At 40.3% G+C, this 22810-nt stretch overlaps 1 protein-coding gene across 1 annotated transcript in view; it reads right to left on the bottom strand.

Annotated features, from left to right (window-relative positions):
* The window catches only part of RYR2 (ryanodine receptor 2), a 698126-nt gene that overhangs the window by 4348 nt on the left and 670968 nt on the right, over nucleotides 1-22810 (bottom strand). Inside the window, exons 99-104 of the mRNA XM_074948896.1 lie at nucleotides 22436-22496; nucleotides 20237-20383; nucleotides 15497-15631; nucleotides 10848-11004; nucleotides 2469-2533; nucleotides 933-1033 (exon numbers count right to left, since the gene is read on the bottom strand). Coding sequence (XP_074804997.1) covers nucleotides 933-1033; nucleotides 2469-2533; nucleotides 10848-11004; nucleotides 15497-15631; nucleotides 20237-20383; nucleotides 22436-22496 — 666 coding nt within the window. The remainder of the gene's footprint in view (nucleotides 1-932; nucleotides 1034-2468; nucleotides 2534-10847; nucleotides 11005-15496; nucleotides 15632-20236; nucleotides 20384-22435; nucleotides 22497-22810) is intronic.

Here is a 22810-nt window from a genome sequence, read left to right as displayed (position 1 = left end):
TGTGGGTGCTGCGGGGTTGGAGCACTCACAGGGAAAACTTAGGGGGTGCTCTGCCCCCACCGGCAGCCAAGCTCCCCCAGCCCCCACCCCCTCCTTCTCCAAGCACACCGCATCCCTGCTCCTCCCCCTCCCAGCACTTCCTGCCCGCTGCCTAACAGCTGTTTGGCGGCGCTTAGGACTTTCCAGGAGGGAGGGGGAGTGGGGATGCGGCACGCTCGGGGGAGGAGGCAGTAAACAGGTGGGGCAGGGACTTGTGGGAAGGGGGTGGAATTGGCCCGGGGCGAGAGTGGTGCAGGGGCAGCCAGGGGCGGGAACGAGCACCCACCGGGCAGAGGAGAAGTTGGCGCCTCTGCATCCAGATAATCAACAATACACAATTAGTGACCACTTGTGAAAAAATTGGTTCAAATGGCTTGATTAGCACCACACAGGAACTCTATAGCATAGACAGTGATAGAATCCAGTTCTCCAGGGCTGCATTCCCTGCCTTAACTGTGAGGCTGTCCTTTTTATTCTAGCTGTTCCCTACTTCATTTGCTATACACCTTCCAGTTTCTGCAACAAGTAACAGTTTCTTTCACTACACAGCACTAATTCATTCCCAGAGCAGGGCTCATCCTGTGCACTGAATGAGATAGAGGGCCCATGGAATAAATACTGTGCAATCATGCAATTAAAGACTGCATCATAATACATATGCATAGTGGGGCTGAATTAAGGTTGCACAGGCAACCTTTAAACTGGCATTTCCTATCACAATGAGAAAAATGGAAAGGAATCTTTCTCTGTATCTCTCTTGTTCACTCATACAGCATGAGTGCATATAAAATCTATACAGTGGTCTTTCTCCCTTATTTTGTGGGACTGATTAGTTAGTTGCAAGGGCTGATGGAAGTAATGAGTTATTGAAGAGTTTGTAGTTCTGTACTTACAGATAATTGGCCAAGTTGTGCTCCTGCAGGGTGTGTGTTTCAAAGCCATGGGGCACTGTGTCAAAGTAGTCATTGCCTATCCCACAGATAAAGCATTTGGTCTAAAAAAAAATCCAGAAAATATACACGTTGTTGAAACGCTCTATAACAGTGCTAGCTTCTTTGGAAAAATACCCAATAAGTACACAACAATTTATTTGGAAATTCTGAAACATGAAGTATAATGTGTGCTTAATAAAGACTTCTGCTTTAAGGACTCAGCCTGAGCCTCAGCCAAGCACATGAACAGAAATGTAATTGCTGTCACAATCACTTCTTGATGTTTGGTAAAAAATCTTTGGCATCAATAACTGAATGAGAATAGATCGGGAGAAAGGATGGCATGAATTAATCAAGGCTGAAAAGCAATTTTTCCTTCTTATTCTCTCCAGGCTACCTAAATGAATATAAGAGTCACTGTAGTCCATAGCAATCTTTACCTCAAAGGCAGTTATGTTTACCCAGCTGAAACTGAATACACCCTCAGTTGAGATTACAGAACACAGCAGGTACCTGATACCCTTCTGAACTCTGACAGTCAGATTTTAACAAGAAAATTGGAACTCTGCAGGAACAGAATACTTTCACTTAGGATATCCAAAGAAAATACACAAGTGAGATTAACCATAACAGGGGACTGAACAAGGTGACCTCTTCCAGTCCTATGGTTCGTAACCTGGTTTCATTAATGCTGAATATTGGGAACCTCCAAGCTAAACTCAAAAGGCCTTCATCAACCACTGAGGTTAGTTTTGTTCTATTCAGGCACAGCTGACAAAGTTAAAATAAAATAAAATCCTTAGCATTAACATAAAAAGACACATGAAAATAAATTGGTAGGTGTTTTGGTTAGTTTTGTTAGTTTATCATCTATAAAGAGCCAGACGTACCAAAGAGCCAACTGAGATTGCAGGTAGTGGACAAATAGGTCTAAATTTGTCCAGAGCAGAATATCAGTTTTGATGAACTGTGACTGTGTCCTGTGTGATTCTAACTGGTAGTGCCAAAGTGCAGTCAAAGATCTCTCTTTCCACTGTACCCCTTTCACAGTCAGAAATGGGCAACAGTGAACGCTATTTTGTAACCTGGCTGTTAGCAGAGCGCTTTGATTAAAAGGAATGGTACTAAGACTCTTCTACTGAATGCTACAGAATTGTTTATGTAGGCTTGTATATGATATAGTAATATCTTTGCTTTAAGTCCATATTTGAAAAGTCAATCCGTCGAAAAGTCAGTCATGGAAAGTCATCTCAGCAGACCAGACTCTCAGTTTTATTTGTGTGACTTCAGTATAGTTTCCCTTAGGTGTAACTGAGGACAGAATCTTGACCAGCATGCTGTTTGATACTGAACCCTTTGCATACTGCATACTTTCCTGTCAGTTTAAAATTACTCTCTGCTGAATCATCACATTTGGATAATGAATGGACATTCCGGCAACCAGCACTTTACTTAAGTATGCTATGGTGCAGCAACTAGGAGCTTATAATTTCTTACCTCCATGTCTTCTTTAACTTGTTCTTGTTGGTCTCTTAATTCTCCAAAAGCATCAATAATTAAACCTGGTGTTTAAATAAAAATGATACTTAACATTCAAGAGTACAGTATGGCGAAATGTGCATACCCGTGGAAACCAAGGTTGAGCTCGGACGGAGTAAGATCAAATGGGAAGTTGTCTCCTGAAGTAGTAGAAACCTTCATATATTTTGAAAATCACTCTAGTGTCTAAATATGTGAAACAAAGCTGACTACACAAAAAGGAAACGAGTCCCTCCAACTAGGCTGGCAGAGATTTTGTAAAATACTTTTTAATTGGGTGCTATGGGACAAGTGGATTCCTGTTTTATATGTACAGCCCTAACCTTTTCTTTTATAGAGTAGGTAAAAGGTAGACACACATTTGTAGGGTAATGGAGTCTTTATTAAAAAAAAAACCACTAAAAGGATACTACTATATACTTAGCAGAGTTCATGTCTTTATTATATGAATACCATATATGAGAGATGGCCAGGGGCTATGTGCATCCTGCAGCTCCTGCGCTCACTATGCTTGTCGCTTAGTAATGGAATTCCATTAACAGAGCTCCGAAGAAGTAATGGGCCATGTCTTAGAGAAACAGAAAGGGAAAAAACATCCTAGGGTCAGAGACCTATATTATAAATACAAAGGACCCGATTCTTCCCTCACTTGCACTGGAATAAATCAGACCAATGCCACTTAAGTTAATGGAGTTTCCTGCTGTACAATTTGTGAAAGTGAGATAAGAATTAGGCCCAGGTTTTACAGTTAAGACCTGTCAACTTATATTCAGTTAGTCACAAACAGGGAAACCAAACTGGAAAAGCAAACCGCATGAGATACACTGCTTGAGGATATCAAAACATGGAATTCTGTTTTTTACAAATGCCTTTTAAAAACAAAAGTTTGCTTGAATCTTTGAGACAACACATCAGAATTGTAAACAATTTGCCACACAGCTGAGAACCCTTATCTAAACATACCTATAAGAAACTGGGAGGTATCCTCTCAGAGCAAAACTCATCATCTAACTAAATGTTAGCTGGTACAAGGCAATCGAAGATCATTATTTATAAAAGCAGTGAAACCATCAAAGTCTTGGCTTGTGTTACTCCAAAAGGATGTATTTATTGATTTGAATTTTTACAAACTAGAACTATAATAAAAGAGCATCCTCTCCAATGCTCTGGGCATCCTTGACAATTTTGCACCACCACACCTTCTCTGGTACTTTTAGCCTGAACCAGCTAGGTTAAAATTAGCATGGGTATGCCTACACAAGCTGCAATCACGCCTTGATTACATAGACACATTGTAAACAAACAAAAATCTTTTAAATTTCCTAGAACAATTAATACCCCAGCATCAGCATAAATACAATAAAAAATAAATGACTACTCACAGTCTCCAGAGTACCAAAGCATCACAACTAGCTCTACCCAACCCTCCATCTCCTCATGGCAAAAAAGGAAAAGTGGGTCTTGCAGAGTGCTCTGAAGGCTGACAAATTCAGGTTGTTATGGACTTGAGGGAAAGCAAATTCCAAAGATCCAGAGCCCTGTCAGCCACCTCCTCTCTTATAATGATTGGGCTTATGCTCAGGCACCTCCACTGACTACCTTGGGATAGTTTGCCACTCGGAGAAAGAAAGTCTCTGAGATAGGTCGGTCACAGGCCACTTTGGGCTTATAGGTCAAAACCAACCATCTTAAAATCTAGTAACCAACCGTCAGCCAGTGCAGATCACGGGGTACAGGTTTCCAGATTGAGTCTCAGTCTACACCCTATTCTCTCTCAAATAATGAATAAGGCAATGACACCTCCAGCTGGGACAGTTTAAATGGAGATATAAAACTACATGTCATCAGCACACTGAAGACATTGCAACCTATGCCTCCTCACTAACCTTTCCAAAGACCTCATGTAAACAATGAACAAAAGAGCCGACAAGATGGAAACATGTGGAATTTCCCATTGGAGAATGCCCTCAGGCAAAGAATTGTCCAACATGTATGAGCAAAGCAACCTGATAAAATGACAGATGGCACTGTACTATGTAGCCTTAATTGCAACATCCCACTTCCCAGAACCCAACTATTTTGGTTGCACGGCAAATCCTTCAACTAATGATCTCAGTACAGTATGTACAGAAGACCAAGTGGCAGCCCTGCAAATGTCCAATATTGAAATGCCATTGATATTGCCTGGCTCTTGTGGAATGAGTAGACATAGTCTGGGCTACTTCGTATGCTCTCAGGAAACATGAATGTATCCACCTGGAGCTCATCTGTGAAGAGACTATGTGACCCTTCATTCAGTCTGCATATGAAACAAATGAGATGAGAAACAGAAATGTTTGGTTTTATCCAGATAAAAAGCTAAATATCGCCTGACATCCCGTGTGTGAAATGTTGTTCCTCTGGGGTTGAATGTGGCTTAGGGAAGGACACTGGTAAATATAAGTTCGGTTCAACTGAAACTGGGAAACCACCTTGGATGAAAACTTAGGATGCAGCATCAGGGTTACTTTGTCTTTAGAAAACTGCGTGTAAGGGTGCTCCATCGTCAAAGCCTGCAACTCACGCTATCGCTACAAGGAAGGCAGTTTTCTGACACAAAAGGGAGAAAGAAGAAGTTGCCAAAGGCTTGACAGGAGGTCTCATAAGGGCCACTAAGACAGTATTAAGGCCCCACGCAAAGGAATCATTCCTTAAACAGTTGGTAGAGACAAGTGATTCCTTTCAAGAATCTCACTGCCATGGGGTTTGAAAACACTGACTTCCCATGGATTGACAGATAAAACACTGAAATTGCTGCCAGGTGGGCTCTCAATGAACTAAGTGCAAGACCAGAAGACTGAAGATGTAACAGGTACTCCAAGGTTTCCTGGATATAATCCAGCTTCAGTTCAACTCCCTGGGCTCATGATCATATCAAAAACCGCTTCCAATTGGCTGAATAGGTCACTTACTAGTTAGCAAGACTTGCCTGACTGCCTCTGAAGATAGTTTTTCCTCCTCGTTAACCATGCAGCATCCACTCTGTGAGATGCAGGGAGCTGAGCATTGGGTGCAAAACCTGACTGTGCTGCAGAGTCCGGAGGTTGGAAAGAAGGGATATAGGAGGCTAAACTAATGACGCAATATTGTCTCGGTCATGCTAGAGCAATGATAAAGAGCTTGGTGTGGTCCAATTTCATCTTGAGAATGACCCGCGGGATGATCAGGATTGGAGAAAAAGTATGTAGGAGTGCTGATTCCCAGCTCAGGTGAAAAATATCGTCAAGGAGCCCAAACTGAAACCCCCTCAGGAGCAAAAGAGCTAGCATTTCTTATTGTTTCTTGTGGCAAACAGGCAGATTGTCAGAATGCCCCAAACTGCAAAAATGAACCACCTGATGCTGGGGTTCAGAGACCATTTGCGATTCAGTGAGAAATCTCTGCCTAGGTGATCTGCCGGGTGATCCCAGGTAAGTGGTCAGCAATGGGAGTAATGTTTCCTCAGTGAAAAACTGCCAGAGTTTGATGACCTCCTGACACAGCATGTTGGAGTGTTCTCCCCCGGTCTTGTCACATAATACATTGCAGTGATATTGTTGGCAAGGATGTACACCACCCAGTCCCTGATGAGATCTTCAAGAGCCTGTAGATGGCATGTAGCTCCAGGACATTGTAGATGGCATGAAGTTCCAGGACATAGATATGCCGAAAAGCTTCCTGTTGTGACCACTGCCCTTGAACTTTCCAAGATGAACTCCCCAACCTATTAAGGAGGCATTGGTGACAATAGTCTTGGTCATTGGGGACCAAGCGAAGGGAATGCCCTGGCACACATTGCCCTGAACCACCCACTATCATAAGGCATCTGCTGATCCTGGATCAAGTCAAACTAGTCTGTCCAAGCGATGACGATTCAGATGATAGACCAACTTCAGCCACATTTGAAGAGAGTGAAAGTGCATTCTGGCAAATTGGACTACCTGTGTGCATGCAACCAGGTGACCTAGTAACCTCAGGCATGCATGGGCTGAGGTTGAGGATTGAGACTGCAGTTTCAGACATAGGTGGCAAATAGTGTAGAATTAGTCAGTCGGCAGAAATGCTCTTGAACTTGTAGAGTCTACCAGGGTCCCAAAGAACTCAATTCTTTGAGTTGGAACCAATGTTAATTACCCATTGTTTAGGATGAAACATAGACGATCAAGAAAATGTAGCATGAAGCGAACATGAGAGAGGATTTCTTCCCTGGACCTGCTCTCAGGAATTAATAGTTCATATGTGGGAAGATATAAATGCCCTCTTCCTGAGATATGTTGTCATCACTACAATCATGCATTTAATAAAAATCCAGGGAGTGGCGGACAGACCAAAAGGGAGCGTGGTGTACTTACAATGACAGTTCGCCATGACAAACTGGAGAAACCTCCTGTGACTCAGAAGAATTGCTACATGGAAATAAGCATTCAGAAGGTCTAGGACAGCAAACCAGTCATTATGATTTAAGGCAGGGAAGATCGTTGATAGGGTAACCATACAGAATCTCACATATCTGATGTATTTGTTGAGATCATGGAGGTCAAGGATAGGTCTCAACCCTCCTTTGGGCTTGGGGATCAGGAACCATCAGGAGTAGAATCTCTGTCCCCGATGCTGTAGGGGGATCTTTTCTACAGCTCCATGCACCAGAAGAGACTGGACTTGCTTGAGGACAAGTGTCTTGTGAGAGGTGTCCCTGAAGAACGATGGATTACGGGGTGGGCAGGAGGAATGGAGAGGAACTATATGGCATAACGCAACCTGATGGCGCTTAGGACCCAGATGTCTGTGGTATTCGAGTCCCAATATGGGGCCAGCATTGGGAATGAAGAGGAACTGAGGATCGACACTGGTGGTATTGAATGAGACACACTCCCATTTGGTACTGAGGCTAAGGTGGTACGAAGTTCAATGAAGGGATCTGCCACCAAGACAATGATGGTGCTGAAGTATGCATCAGTGTCTAGGGGGCCTTCAGTGCCAGGTCCAGTGTTGGCCTCCATTAAACAATCTGAGGCCTGGGCAGCTCTGTGACACAGCCAGGAGGTGCCAAGAGCACAACAGAGGATGAGGCAGTAGAAGTGATGGCACCAGAGCGCTCATGAATCAGTGGAGAGTCTGGGATTGAGAGCAAAGCAGGTCTGATGCCACCCAGTATGCTGCCGGCATGGAAATAGTCACTGCTATTATCAACATCATGGATACTGCACTCAACAGATGCCCCATGGCCGAAACCTGAGTTGATGGTACAGGCTCTCACTGATTTCAGTCCGATACCAGGGAGAAGTTGGATAGACCTGCTCCATTCCACATGCCAGAGGGAGTATGGTGCAGGTCATCACTCCTCTTAGGAAATGAGGAGGAGTCTCCCCAAGCCCTGGAATGATCCCAGTTCATTTTATCAGACCCCTTCCTCACTGTACCAAAGGAGAGTGAATGATCCCTCTTCCTCTTGAGGGAAATGCCAGAGCCCGAACACGGAGTGGAATCGCTTGTCAGATCCAAAAGTGACCACTTATCAGATAAAAAGATGAAGGCCTCAGAGCTGAAGCAGTCTTCACAGTCTGCTCTACCAGGTGCCAATTCAGCTGCAAGTCTCTCGCCACCAGAGTCCTTTTTGTGAATGACTTGCAGATGGATCATAACTCTCTAAGCTATTAGAGAGTTATGATTATATTAGCTTTAGATAAGCTATTACCAGCAGGAGAGTGGGGTGGGGGGAGAGAAAACCTTTTGTAGTGGTAAACACCCATTTTTTCATGGTTTGTGTGTATAAAAACATCTTCTGTACTTTCCACAGTATGCATCCGATGAAGTGAGCTGTGGCTGACGAAAGCTTATGCTCAAATAAATTGGTTAGTCTCTAAGGTGCCAAAAGTCCTCCTTTTCTTTTTGCGAATACAGACTAACATGGCTGTTACGCTGAAACTCTCTAATGTTTTCTTCACTGAGACACAATAAATAGCTTGCATGGGGATCACTATTGGGGATGGTTCCCTCCCACGATGGACAATGCTTGAACCTGGCTGACGGCGCATCACAGGGCAGCTAACTAACTAAAACTTGTACTAACATGAAACTTAACCAAAGAAAAAGTTCTCAGAAATGGAGAACAAAAATCTGAGGTGAAGACACTGCAAAGAGCTCCAATTCTAGCCATGGGTAGTAAGAAGAAAATTATTGAATGGGTCAGAGGACACTGCCCTTATATGGCCAGGGGAGGGCTAGCACTGCCCATACAGATACTGCTGGGCAAATTTCTCCAGCTCCGGTGCACTGGGTGCACCCATGCCTAAGCGGAATACACAGTTGCATCTACTCAAAGAATGTAAGTGATAGGATTCTTACTGAAAATTTGACAAAAACCAAGTATTGGATATTAAAAGCCTTGATTTTGTATTCCTTTTATGGGAGAGACTGTCTTCATTGGAAAAAGATCGAAAGGCTTGTTTACTATGGGCCAAACACTCCCCTTTGTTCTTCAAAAGGCACACAGAAGGAGGGCAGATCTATTGCCTCTGCTGCTCCTCCATATCTTCTCTTCTGTTGTATTGAACTTCTGTACTGCACTCACTGTGCTAGTATATGAGTGCCTTGAAAGTGGGACAACTCATGGAATGGATCCAGAAGGGATAATGGCCAAAATGGATTGGAGGTCAAGCTATACTGGAGAGAACCTCAAGAGTCAGTAGTCTTTTGCACTACAGGATCCTGCCTACATGCATCTCCTCCTTCATATCTGTGGCAGTGATATGCGGTACACCCATCTTGGATGTGTGGACCCATTCTCTGAAGAGAAAAGCCACGATGGAGGAGCTAGTATTGCTCTTAGTGGCAATAATGCATTGTGATTAAAGCACTGTAACTTGCCACAGACTTAAAGAGAAGCATGTCCCATTGTGATTGTACCTCAAAATGACACCCTCTACCTACATATTCACCAGGGCTATGTGATTATGATATGTTTTGTCCAAACTATGCCTTGTGAGGTATCATTTGAGAAGTCATGATCCATTGAATATTACTATCCTATTGAGTTGTATGTACTACCATGGTATGTGAAATTATGAAGTTTGCTATATGGTTGTTATTGAAATATATTGTGAGTCTGGGAGATGCCCACAGCTAGCCTTCAAGTGGCAACAAAGGAACAACTAACATCTCCAAGACAGATTTACATTAGGACTAGCCAGCCATGTACTGAAGGTCCATTAAAAAGAATCCACTCTCCCAGTGAACCCCTCCTGAACCATGTAGACAATGCAGGCCCAGTGTCTCAGTAGGGTATCTAGAACACATGATCCCTGACTCCATGTTTTAGACAGTATATTTCCATTTAAATTGATTGGGGGTTATAAATTGGAGGTTGTGACATCAGCCCCGGGCCTCTCTCCTCCCCCACCTACTCTGAAGGCAACAAGAACATTTGAAAGAAAAGCCTTTGAACTGGGGAGATTGGCTCCAGGCTGAGCAAGGAATTCAGCCTGTGAATTAAGAACTGTGAACTGCTTATAGCGTCTAATGGGGTGAGAAAAACTGCTTGATTCAAATCTTTCTTAGTCCGACAAAGTTTAGAATTTAGACTGTGATTTTACTTTTATTTCTTATGTAATCAACTCTGGCCTCTATGCTTAACACTGATAATCACTTAAAATCTATCTTTCTGTAGTTAATACACTTATTTTAATATTTTTTTATTTTTCAGTGAGTTTGTCTAAAGTGTTTGGTGAATCTGCTCAGATTACAAAGGCTGGTGCATGTCCACTATCCTTTCATGAAATGGCAAACTAATTAATGAGCTTACATTGTTCAAGAGAAGATCTTGAGCAGTGTAAGATGGTACATTTCGAGAGTGCAAGGCTGGGAAGTGTGGGGGATTTTCTGGTGTTTCCCTGTGTATGGTTCATGAGTGGCTTAAGGGCATTCATGCAATTTAGCTGGGTGTGTCCCTGCATGTTGTTGACTGAGTGATTACAGCCTCTGGAGGGGTTTGCTGTTTGTCACTAGCAAAACATCATGAGAGACAGGCCAGACTGGAGATTTAAGTGGGCACAGCAGTCCCACAATTCGAGGTTGTACCCCAGGTTGTCACATGCATCAAACAGTTTTTCCTCTGAATCCCCCTCTCCTTGCCCTGTCCTCACTCCTGGGGTTATGTGGAGTTGAGGAAAACATCCTACCTAGCCATTATCACCCCTCTTTGGTGAAATGTTGGTCTTTTAGTTCCCATTAACATCATGTATGTGGAGGGATGACTGTGGCACTAAGATTCCAGTGGTTTCAAATATCACTTCCCTGTGGCCACAGAGTATGAACACATACCTTGTATGATGGCTAGCAGAATGACAATTACAAAGAAGAAGAAAGTAATGTCAAAGATGATCCGATAGATCTCATATTCATCTCCTGCTGGATCCTCAATTTCATCACCAATGCCTCCACCCGCACGCACTCCAACATACATATGAAACATGTAGCACTGGAAAAAAGTGAGAAAATGAAAGAACATATAACCATTTAAAAAACCCATTCTCCAAGATTTTGGCTACTTATTATTATGTATTTGTATGACAGTAGTACCTAAAAGCCCCAACTGAGAATGGGATCCCATTGGGAGGTAGTGTAGAAACAGAGAGACTGTTCCTGGATTGAAAAGTTTACAGTCTAAATAAGCAAGGAAAAGAAAGGACAAATTTGTCTATCTTATTTATTTAGAGAAGAGGAAACAGAGGCACAGAGAGGTGAAATGAAATTGCCCAAGGTCACACAGCAAGTAAATGGCAGAGCTAGGAATAGAAATGCAGTTTCCTGATTCTCAGTCCAGTGCCTTATCTATTAGACCATACTGGCTCTCTTTTTTCCCCTCTTTTTTTTGGGGGTGTGTGTGGTGGTGGTGGGGGTAATTTTACAGCAAGATTGGAAATGCTGCTGAGATTCAAGTTGCAAAATTTCATGTTTTCCAATTGCAGCATAAAACAAAAAGGAAAGGGTGTTACAACAATTTTATCTGATTGAAAAAAAACTGCTAATTGCTCGTAAGTTATATGGTCTTATTGTTTGCATAGCATGGCCTGGTGAAGTAAGCATGAGGCGATAATGCAGGCACTGCTATATTCTAATTCTGGCTCTGCAACTGAATTGCTGTGTCCACCTTTGATACCGAAGAGTCTGACTCTGTGTCTGTAGATATAAAGTGGAGATGAGAATACCTATTGCAAAGTTTCTCTGAAATGTAAAGTGATAATTATTTTTACCGTAATCTGTTGCCTTTTAAATAAAATTGTATTTCTTTATTCTTTCCCCATCTTCAGTACCTCAAAGGAAAAACAGCTCTTGAGAATCCTTCTTCAGAGGACTGTTAGAGATGCATGAGATAATTAATGTGCACTTCCATTCTGAAGAGTGACTAGTAATAGCAATGTGGGGTGCCTTGTTTACCACATCACAATGATCTCATATCAAATATGCTCAGTTTAAGAGTTAAAATATTTTTTTCTGACTCCCAACCCTACAGACCCACTCTGGGATCTTAAGATCAAGCTGGGCTCTTTTCAGGAATGACCACAACTTCACAAGTCATGATGATTCTACAGTGCGAATGATGTTCTCAGTTATACTTGCATAAGACCTTCCAGAGCCTTGTACAGGTGGTACTGAAGGCACTGTGCCACCTGCAGGATCATTATTGCTGCTGATGAGGCTGCGTTAGAAAGAGAAAGCTTGTCTTTTCAGAGCCCAGGTTGAGTTTTAGAGGGGGTGGTAATTTTTATCTGTAAACTGAGTAAATGGAATATCAAACTGGTGATATGTAAGAAATACGGAATCCCAAAGGTGCCATTTACATAAGAATTTTTCAGAGTACAAATCACACTTTAAGAGAACAAAATGAAAGTTTTAAGAATGAGAAATCTGGATTAAAATCCTGCATCTTTGAAAAGCAAATCAAGATGTTACACACTGATATTAACTCATTTGGTCCGGAGGAAGGGGCAACAGTGACAGGAGGTAGAAACAGTATATGGAATTGTGCTCTGTGCAGTCCCAAATGCACATAGGCAGGTAAAGAACATAGCTAGCTGTGTGCAAAAGTTCCAGCAGATGGATTTCATGCCTGATTCCGTGACCATTGCTTCCACTGAGTATTATTTTACTTCAGGAGTAGTCACATTTAGATCGGGGGGCTATATGCAGACTAAGTTCCTCCTCAACATACATAAGGGTAGCAGAATCTGACCCTTTCTGATTAAGGGCAGTGCAAGAAGCTGCAATTCAGGGCAATTACTGTAATTTTTTTTTCGTCTGCAGGGGATGGGGCAGGAAGAAATCTATTTTGTTCAGGTTCATATACCACCTTTGTCACCTTAGTATCTGAGCACCTTCCAGTCATGCATTAAACAATTTCACTAACATCTGTCACATGTGGTTCAATTTCTTTCTCATCCTCCCTGCAGGGAGAAAATTGTATGTGTTTTGATAGCTTTTTGGTTTGGGGGGCTGAATAATCGGCTTACATGTGTCATGCTATCTTATACAAACTGTTCCAAATCAGAATTTTTTCACTCTTTGAATTTTTCACTCTTTGGATTATTTTACACTTTCCCCTCCTCTTGTACTATGATCAGAATAGGATCACATCACATCTCCATGTTGCTATCATTAGAAATGTAACCTCAACACACATCCTAAAAACATTCTTAATTTGATCCAATCAACAAATGTGGCAAGAAAACTAGGAGCCACTCTGCAAACTGCACAACTGCATAGTATTTCAGACAAATGGAACACCTTTGAACATTAGGGCTTTCCCAATCTGAAGCTACATTTGCAACTTGGGCATACTATTGTAGAACGGCAACAAACCCTGCCTCCTTATAAACTGTATTAGGTCCAGAATTATGTTGCTGGGTTTTTTTGGCAGGATGGGGATGAAATTTATTTTTCTTTTGTGATGGATTGCTACTCGAGGAACCAATTTCACACATTTGTCTTCCACTTGTAAGCACTGAAATAAAGTGGGCTTGATTGTGTTTTTGCAGTCTTCCCTGTATAAGTGGTGCATATGGTGCTGAAGAAAGACCAATGCAGTAAAGACATCAGGCCTGAGAAAGTCATGTTTCCTTCCTTCATCTCCACTTTCTCCTCTGGCACTTTCCACTTGCAGATGACAACCCCATAGCACTTCCAGTTTAGTTGCATTGACCAGTGCATTAGCAGAGGTGGCGTCAATGTTCCAGCCATTTCCCACCTCTCCCCACCCACTTACATGGTCAGGGGAGCATCAAGTCCACAGATCCCATTTACTGCTATGCATCTAGACCCAAGTTCTGGGAAGGCCAAGCAGTTTCTTATCCCCCCTTGAATCCCAGTGTGGCCCTGTAGCACAGGCCACAATCTATCCCATTAGCAGTTTATCTTTATTCCTTTGATTTATCTTTATACAGAAAGTGTCCATTCATTGCATCTTGCCTTGCCTCCCTCCCATCCCTACAACCTCCACTCCCGACTGGATCAGAGGATTCCGAAATGCAATTGATTCATTTCTCGCTGAAATCAATTGGAAATTCAAAATGGAATTAATTATGTCAAGCTACAAAAGTGCCAAGGAGATATCGCACTGTCGGTTATGGTACTTATACTTGAAAGTGGATGTTCTCTACTGGCTAATTTACAAACATGCTAAAGCTAAAAAGAAAACCCTTCCATTTCCTAATGAGTATTCCTAATGTATTTCAAATCAAATGGACTTCAAAGCACAGAGAAAGCTGACAGGTATTGTGGGCCAAGTTCTGAACTTGCACTCTTGTAAATCAGTAGTAGCTCCATGGAAATCAGTGGGATTACTCTGGATTACACTGGCATAACACAGAAGAATCTGGCCCTGTATGTCATTGCTGTACAGCTAGTCAAATTATGCTCTGGGTTGCACTGATGTAACTCTGCATTAGTTCCACTAAGTCAATTTTGTTCCTATAGTTTTCAGTATAGTTTAAGCCAGTGAAACCGGGTGCAGAAATTGGTTCTTAAGAAGTATCCTGTGGAGAGTGTAAGGCTACTTCATCTTAATAAAATACCTGTAGTATGTACCAACACCAATAACTAGGTGCTAAGAAAAGGCATGAGAAATCCAAGAGCCATAATGCGGTATACAGTAACAGGAATGATCTTATAATTATTTTGTTCACAAATAGTTCACAGCACAGCAATTTGAGACTTACAAAGCCAAGGCCAAAGGAGGAAAGTGCACTCCTGTGGAAAATACCATAGCATTTTTACAAGGGTTTTTAGTAATGTTATTTTCTTTTACATTTTTTCTGATTATTAGGATTTTTAAAATATGTGGTATTGGTTATTAGGAAATGAGGTAAATAATATGTAAAAAATACATCAGAAAGTCATTACTTTCGTTAGATTTTGTAATGATCTAGGCAAGGTCTTCTGAATCAGCAAAATTTGACACTATCAGACCCTTTCAAATGGCAATTTAAAACAATTGGTAAATAACTGTCAGGCTAACATGCACCAAAAAGTTTCCAGTGACAGAGATGTCAACGGAAGACATCTAATCAACCAACTGAGGTTAGTGGGAATCATTGGTAACAGTTTACAATAACCACACAACTGTCTGTATGGCCTGTAAAACTGCAGCATTCAGAAGTACTTTCATGCAACTTTTGAGAAAGCCTCATGCAGTGAAACAACTTTCTGACTTTGTTTGATTTTTTTAGTCTCAGATAAATCATATCAAAGACTAAGGTCACATTATTTCATCTCATTTGTGGTCACGTTCTCTAACTCCTGCAGGTCTGTCTTACATTTTTTATTCCTTCATGCTTGACTGATAATCTTCCTGTTATGAGCAGCCATCCTTCTGGCTATAGGTATTATTCAGGAACAGTTGCATGAATAGGAGAGGGGAACAGGAAATATCATAATAACTTAAGTAAAGATGAGCAAAAAGCAACCAGACTTACTGTTAGCATATCATCACATTTCATATCTGGCATATCTCCATCTTCACTCTTGTTGTAGAATTTACGGAAAAAATTGAATGCCACTACTGTGTACAAGTAGACTACCACTGCCAGTAATCCCACTGTTAACACAAGCTAGAAGAGAGAATTATATGATGGATGTATTAACACCATGAAAGCATGCAGTGCAATTTTCTTATATGATGGGGAAAAGAGAGAAATAATAAACTACACTTACTGGCGAAGATAAACTCACTTTATTCATCCCCATCTCTCTCCCTCCCCAATCTGGCATTTTAAAAAGGAATTTTTGTTTTATTTTAGTAAAATATCAGTGTATTTTATGCAATGTTAGAGCATTTAAATTGGCTCATGAATGTTAAAATGTTTCTAGAACTTTGAGGCAAATGAACAAAAAAAAATTAGCAAAAATGTAAATTCATATCCATACCGATATGTGCTCACATACAGACAGAAAAGAAGGTATTTCTATTCTGTACGCTTACCAAATACATTCCTGTTTCCTATTTATAGTATCAGTGCAGGTCACAAGTACATTCCAATGCAACGATTATTAAATTAAATACCAAATGTCTGGGAAATTAAAACGGTTGTAAGTCAACTCTGTGTACATACAGCATGTTTTGAGTTTGCCAGATACTCACTTTGAGCTTCTATCCAAGGATCTCAAAGTACTTTATGAACATCAATGATGTAAGCCTTTACCTACCTACCATGGATTTTAAGTATTATTCCCATTACATAGAATGGGAAGCTGAGACAGAGAAAACTTTCCCAAGGTCACAAAGCAAGTGTGCTGCAAAATAAGAAAAAGTCTCCAGAATAATTTCCTTAGCTTTTGTATGGAACAGTAGAAAATATGAGATCTTTGCTTTTGTGTTCGAAATTTTAAATGAGCAAAATTTTTAATGAATGTAGATTTAGAATGGAAGACAAATTTTTCTAGAAGTGAAAACCAGATTTAGATTTACTGACCAATTAGATTTAAGAGTATTCTTTGATCAATCTATAAATCAATGCCACTATTTGAAAGTGTTATTTCATCTCCATGCACTTCCACTTTGATGCAAAACTACACTTCAGAAGCAAATTGCACAGACCCGACTTGCAAAATTTGGTGCATCTTGGAGTTCGTGTAGAAAAGTGGCATTAAAAAAGTTTGCTATCTAGCTTGGTGACAATCTTATAGTGACACAGTTTCAGTTATACCTGAGGGATCCTAGAAAAAACAGCACATTAATGTTAGTGTAATATCTTCTCTCATAAATGGCAATAAATCCCCCCAAGTCCTCAATTGCTAAAGCATTAAAATATTGCCTTGAGCCAGATGAAAAGTAGTTAGAAGTGAATTACAATTTCCTGCAGCAAATATTTGAAAAGAATGAATATTTTAACAAATAATTTTCATAACTATCTGACTTATGAAGTACTATATCACCTTACATTCTATGTACTTAACTTGTAAAGGCTTCATGTAAAAGCTGCAGATCTGCTCTATCGTATCTGGACATTTAAAAGGACATGTGGCTGGAAGGCTAAAATTTGACCAACCTAAAGTGAACGTAACTCAGTATTGCAAGTCCCTCCAAACTTGCATGCATCAACCTTGCAAAATTCTACCTGCCCATTGGTCAAGGACAACTAATTTTTTCTTTTTTTTTTGGGGGGGGGGGGGGAACGACAGGCAAGTAAAAGATAATACTTTTTCTGTATCATTAGTCATTGTAATGGGCAAACAAATAGATATTGTGCTTCCCTTGGTAAATATGAGTCACAGTAAATGAAAAAACTTAGCACTGGTTTGTAATTCTCAAGTTGAAACCAGAGCAGGGTTTGCTTTTCTAACATATAAATTATCATTGTTTGCAACCTTTTAAAAAAGCAATTTTCTAGGCCCTGCAAAGAGAATCATGCAATTTTTCAAATAGGTTAAACTTTAAGGTCTAGTAATCATGTCAATGAGTGGTCATTGATCTTGTGTGACCAAAATGTGCTTCTAGTTACCGGGCTAATCCTGATTTAAACAGGATTGACAGAGTACTGAATTTGGCTTTCTATGTACACTAGTGATACTCACTATATAACTGGGATGGGGCCTTTCTTAAATCATAGCAAGGGATATCAGTCACTTGCATTCACTTTCCTATCTTACATACCACATCTCTGTGGCTGTCCTGTCCCATCTATTTTAAAAAACCAGAAACTTAATGTTATCTATGGTGATATTATAGCAGAGGTACGTACAATGTATGTCCATGAGCCTGTAGGGGTTGTTACTTTCCAGGACATAACTTTAAGACCTCAGCCCTTCAGTAGTATCTGTATGAGCACTCTTTTGCCCACACAGATTTGACCTCATTATCAGGGCCTAAAGTGCTGCAATGTAATAGTAACGCAATTATAAGCTCCCCACCAGAAGCTAAAGTATAGGGTAATTTCATTTTATTCATGCTCACACTCTATTTTATTATTCTAAGAGCAAAGACTGCAGTAGGTTGGCTTGTATACCTGTGTGAGACTCACAGTTTCTACTATACAAACCAAACTCATTTATTTAGTCACATTTTTAAAAAGCACTTCTCCAGTGCTCTAGGCATTTGTTCAAACATTACAGTAAATAACTTGTCCTTTTGGAGAGTTGCTTCAAAGTGTTCTACTGGATAGCCATCTGTCAGGGACAGATTTCAACTCCCAGCAGCCACTGTAGCTGCTATGAAAAATGGATTAAAACACTTGTTTAAACGTTTGTTGAAACACATTTAAATGAAGTTGTAGTGGCTACTGAGAGTGTTAACCATCCCCTGCACAGATCATGGAATGGAAACACAATGGGGACAATCCACTGTCCTACAAATATTTGAGGGACTCCAGAAAGACAAAGCAGAGACTTGGGGTGGCCTCTCTTTCCTTTGCCTTAAAACATATTCCATTATATTTCCTTCAAGTTTCAAGCAAATAGAACTTTGCACACATGGGGCCTACATAACTGTACATAGATCAGGCAAATAGATAGTTTTGCCCCACAAGTTTCCTAGAACAACAAATCGAGATGAGAGGCAGAAAAAAAGTGATTTTTCACTATGTATCCCATAAAACTATTGAGAGGGAAGTCCTGGGTTTTCCTCAACTGGAAAATAAATTTTTAATCTGACAATTTCATATAAAACAAGGAAATATTCTCAGTTCAGTCCGTAATGTCACTTTACTATAATCCAATATTGTGTAAATACAGTCTCTGATTAGGAGTATTTGAATTTTATCCATCATTTCCCAATTAAAGCAGCATTTCCAGGTCAGTGTTCTCCAACCCTCTAATTCTGTTGATGAACCTCCCCTCCCAACATCCCAAGAACCCTATTGCTTCACTCTCAAAATATTTAGTTCTACAGACAGACTTGGTGAGCCCCATAGGGTTTGAAAATCCCTTTTTTAGATAAGAAACCTGATTAATAGCTTATCAATGTGTGTGAATAAGCAGGACTGTCTCCTGCCTTTCAATATGAGGGGCTGCCTCACTGCATAATTTAGACTATAAACAGTGCCTGTAAAATTGGTGATATGGACAACCTAGCTGAGGGCAGGATTCACCTTGCATCTAATAGCTACTTACATCACACTCATTCACACAGATGAGGAGCCTGCTAAAGACTTACATTCAGATTGCATTAATTTGCTTAAAATAAAGCATAGTAGTCCATTTCTACAAATCACTCAACAATTAAACTGGAGCCAGATAGATGTAGTTTAAATTGAAATTTTTGTGATGCAAAATGCAGTCTGCCAGCTGATGAGTTACTAACAGCAAAATCATGGAATGCTGTTTTTGTGGTTTACATTGCTGTGGTCAAAATCACGCATAGCCAACTTGAACAGTGTTGTGTTTTGTCAACAAAAATTTTAAAAAAACCCAGTGACTAATCTATCAGGATCTTTAATCCTGATGTGCATTGTAGGTGAAATTAACCCGAGCTCAAAGGGTCATATGTAAAGAATAAGCCATGCTTAAACTCTGCATTAAGGTACAAAATTTCAGCCCAGCCCCTCAACCTGTTTAATTTAGCTCAGAGCTGCATATATCCATGGCTGGGGAGGAAAAGAAGGCTACCGAGTAAATACATTGCCATTCTATGGCTATTTATACAGCTCCGACTGTAGTAACCACTAGAGTTCTAACACACCCTCTGCACAGAGAGGCATAATGGAAGGATCCATGTAGCAGCAGATCGTCTGGCCCTCTCTCTAATTCACCCATAGCATGGTTGTACACAAGATGACACTGCAGAGAAAGCTCCCAAATCCTTTCCTATCCCTCCTTGTATATCAGAACTGCATCAGCTGAGTTGCTAGGAGGGTGTCTGCACCCACAGAGGATGACCTGTATTTGCCCTGAAGTAAGTACTTGTGTGGGCCTTTTGCACTTGTTAGACTTTCAATATACTAGAAGCCAAGGATCATAGCAAGAGTGCTGCTATAACAGAACTAAATTGACAGTAAAACTTGGTTATTTTCTTTAATATATGTCTGAAATATAACTTCAGACATCATGATTATCCTCCAGCCCAGCTTCCTCATCAATACAAGACTAAACTGCAATTAAAGAACATTTCTCCTTTCAATCCTTCAGAAAAGTTTTCCCCAGTCAGTTTGAATTCAGCCACGGGATGAACCTAACTGAGCATTCCTTTAGCAAAAAAGGGAGAGGGAGATGAAGCTTGATACCTGTTTGCCATTGTGGGTTACTGATGACAGAATAGTTCGTAGTGTCTTGAATCCCATTGCAATGTCAAGGAGATGAGCAGCAAAGAAAAAGTTGTTGTAATGGCCAAGGATTGACATAGTCATATACCAGGCTAGGTAAAGGAAAGACTATCAGGAAAAAAAGAGAGAGAATTGCATTAGGAAAACAGGAAATGAAATCTACAGCCTTTGAGTAATCACCAGTCTTACCTTAGTCACAAAGTAAAAGAGAGAAGTATATTAGAGCTCAAACTTGCCTTTCTGTTGGGTATTCAGGTATGGCGGTTTACTACAGTGATGCTTGCTAGAGCTGGTTAGGAGTTTGATGACAAAATATTTTTTGTCAAAAATGCCAATTTGTCAAAACTCAAACCTATTCAGAGGAAAAAGTAAGTTTTGACAAAATTTTCAACTTGAAAATTTTTTGAAGTGAATTTCAAAATTCTCCTAACATTTAGTTTCAACATTCTCCAACCAAAAAAAATTGTTCTTCTGATTCCAAATTACTTTTCGTTCAGAAATGCAAACAAATTATAGTAAATAAAATACAGAAAAATTAAAAATGGTTGAAACAGAAATGAAATATTTTGAATTATCGAAACAAAAAGTTTGAATTGACCTGAACCATTTATTTATTTATGGATTTTCAGTTTGCAAAAATTTTGAGATTTTTACTTTTCATCCCAATTTGGGACAGGAAAATCACTTCCTACAAAGCTTTAATGTTTGGATCTCTGCTATTAAAGAAGGACAAACCTTAGAACAGGCTTGAAAACATGGATATTTATAAAATAAGATCAGGTTTGTCAGGGTTTTATTTTTTATTCTGAATGCTGTTGTTGCAGATATTTATAAGGGAATAAGAGCTTACAACTCCACAACCCAACTATGTATGATATCATAGCATTTTGCTCTCAAATGGTCAGGATTATAATTTCACCCAGCATTCAGCAAGAGAAGTAGATAGAAGCTGAGGGAAGAAATATCTTTCATAGTTGGCAAAAGAGGTAAGAAAAAGTATGAGAAATATACAAGAAAATGGATGCGTAGGCGGGCTTACATCCAATCAAGCACTGGTCATATCACTGCTTTGGTTTACCTTCAATTTCACATCAAACCAACCACCACATCTGTTTTTTTCACAGTACTGCTCCCCTTCTAGGTGTGGTTTATTACCATAAAATAATACTCTAAACCTTCCAGACCTCTTCTCTGGGCTCATTTAGTCCTTTCAATTTATGATGCACTTTCGCTTCCATATAACCCTTCCTCTAGACTCAAAAGTCTTTACAGTCCTTAATCAGAGTTTCCTCTTGCTTCTAGTTCTCCCTTCAGGCTCACAGTCCTATGCACCCCTCCAACCTCAGCGGTCTCTTGTTCCCTGCAGGTCCCTAAGCCTGGGACAGCAGGAGAACTGCCACCTGCCCTTTCCCAGTAAGCTCCCACCCCAAACTCAGGCTCAGCAGGCCTGCTTCTCAGTCACCAGTTCCCCATCCTTTGCATGCATTCCCTTTATCTGGGGAGGTGAACTAGGCCTGGGATGGGGGAGGCTGAGTCCTAACCCTCAAAGGTCGAGCTCACCCTGTGACAGGATATCATTTGATAGGTTGGGTATTTTTTTAATATGGAAATGAAGAAGAGTAGAGTTAATAAATCATATTCTGTGCCATATTCTTCTACTTCCAGATATACCAGTGTAAATCCAGAGTAACTCCACTGAAATCAACTATCGCTATCTGTACTTGTTCTAGTAATTCTCAGTGGCTCCACATATAAAATGGAAATAGATCTAAGCCTGGCATGAGAAATTGTGATTAAAGTTGATACCCACACTAAAATAGTTCAGATTCAGTCTTTTCTTATTTTTACAAAATACCACACAAATTGTTGCAAGTTTCTGTGCACAACTGAGGTGCACAAAAACAAATCAGAGAAAGACCCAGCTGAACTCTACTGAAGTCAAGGAAGTTTCTGCAGATTTTTACCTGTATAATTGAGACGGGAGTTTGGCTTCCTGTTCAAGTTCACAGGTCAGGGTTAAAAAGCAAAATTACCTCCCTTAACAGATTAGTAAATTGTTATCAGTAGCATACAGAAGTAATCAGATTCATACATTTCAACCAATTTCTCATGCTTAGAACTCTGTTTTATTTTATTATACGTGTAGTAAAATGAACTTACATTATCAGTGAAAACAACTCCTAATTTCCACATCTGATACTTTACGTCAATGGAATTTAGCCTGCAAAAAAAGCAGACGCATATAAAAGCTCAGTGAGAAATCACATAGCATCCATTCTACCGTAAGTGCATTATCCTGTAGGTATAATAAGCTACAATTGTCCTGTTTCTCCTAAAGTTGAAAGGAATAGTAGAATTCATATAGAGAACACGCTGTTATTGTGGGATGTTCCTATCTGAAACGTTAGCAGGAAAATGTTTATATAAACAGATCTCATGTGTCTTTGTCCTACTGAAACCAGGGATGAGGGCTATTGAAAGAAAGGGGTATAAGGATACTACAAATGAAGCTGGGAAATTTGTGAGGGAGGAAGA

The sequence above is a fragment of the Natator depressus genome, chromosome 3, assembly GCF_965152275.1.
Source record: "Natator depressus isolate rNatDep1 chromosome 3, rNatDep2.hap1, whole genome shotgun sequence".
In the NCBI taxonomy this organism is placed as follows: Eukaryota; Metazoa; Chordata; order Testudines; family Cheloniidae; genus Natator; species Natator depressus.
The sequence above is the reverse complement of the archived record's forward strand: the minus strand, read 5'-3'. Positions and strand labels throughout refer to the sequence as shown.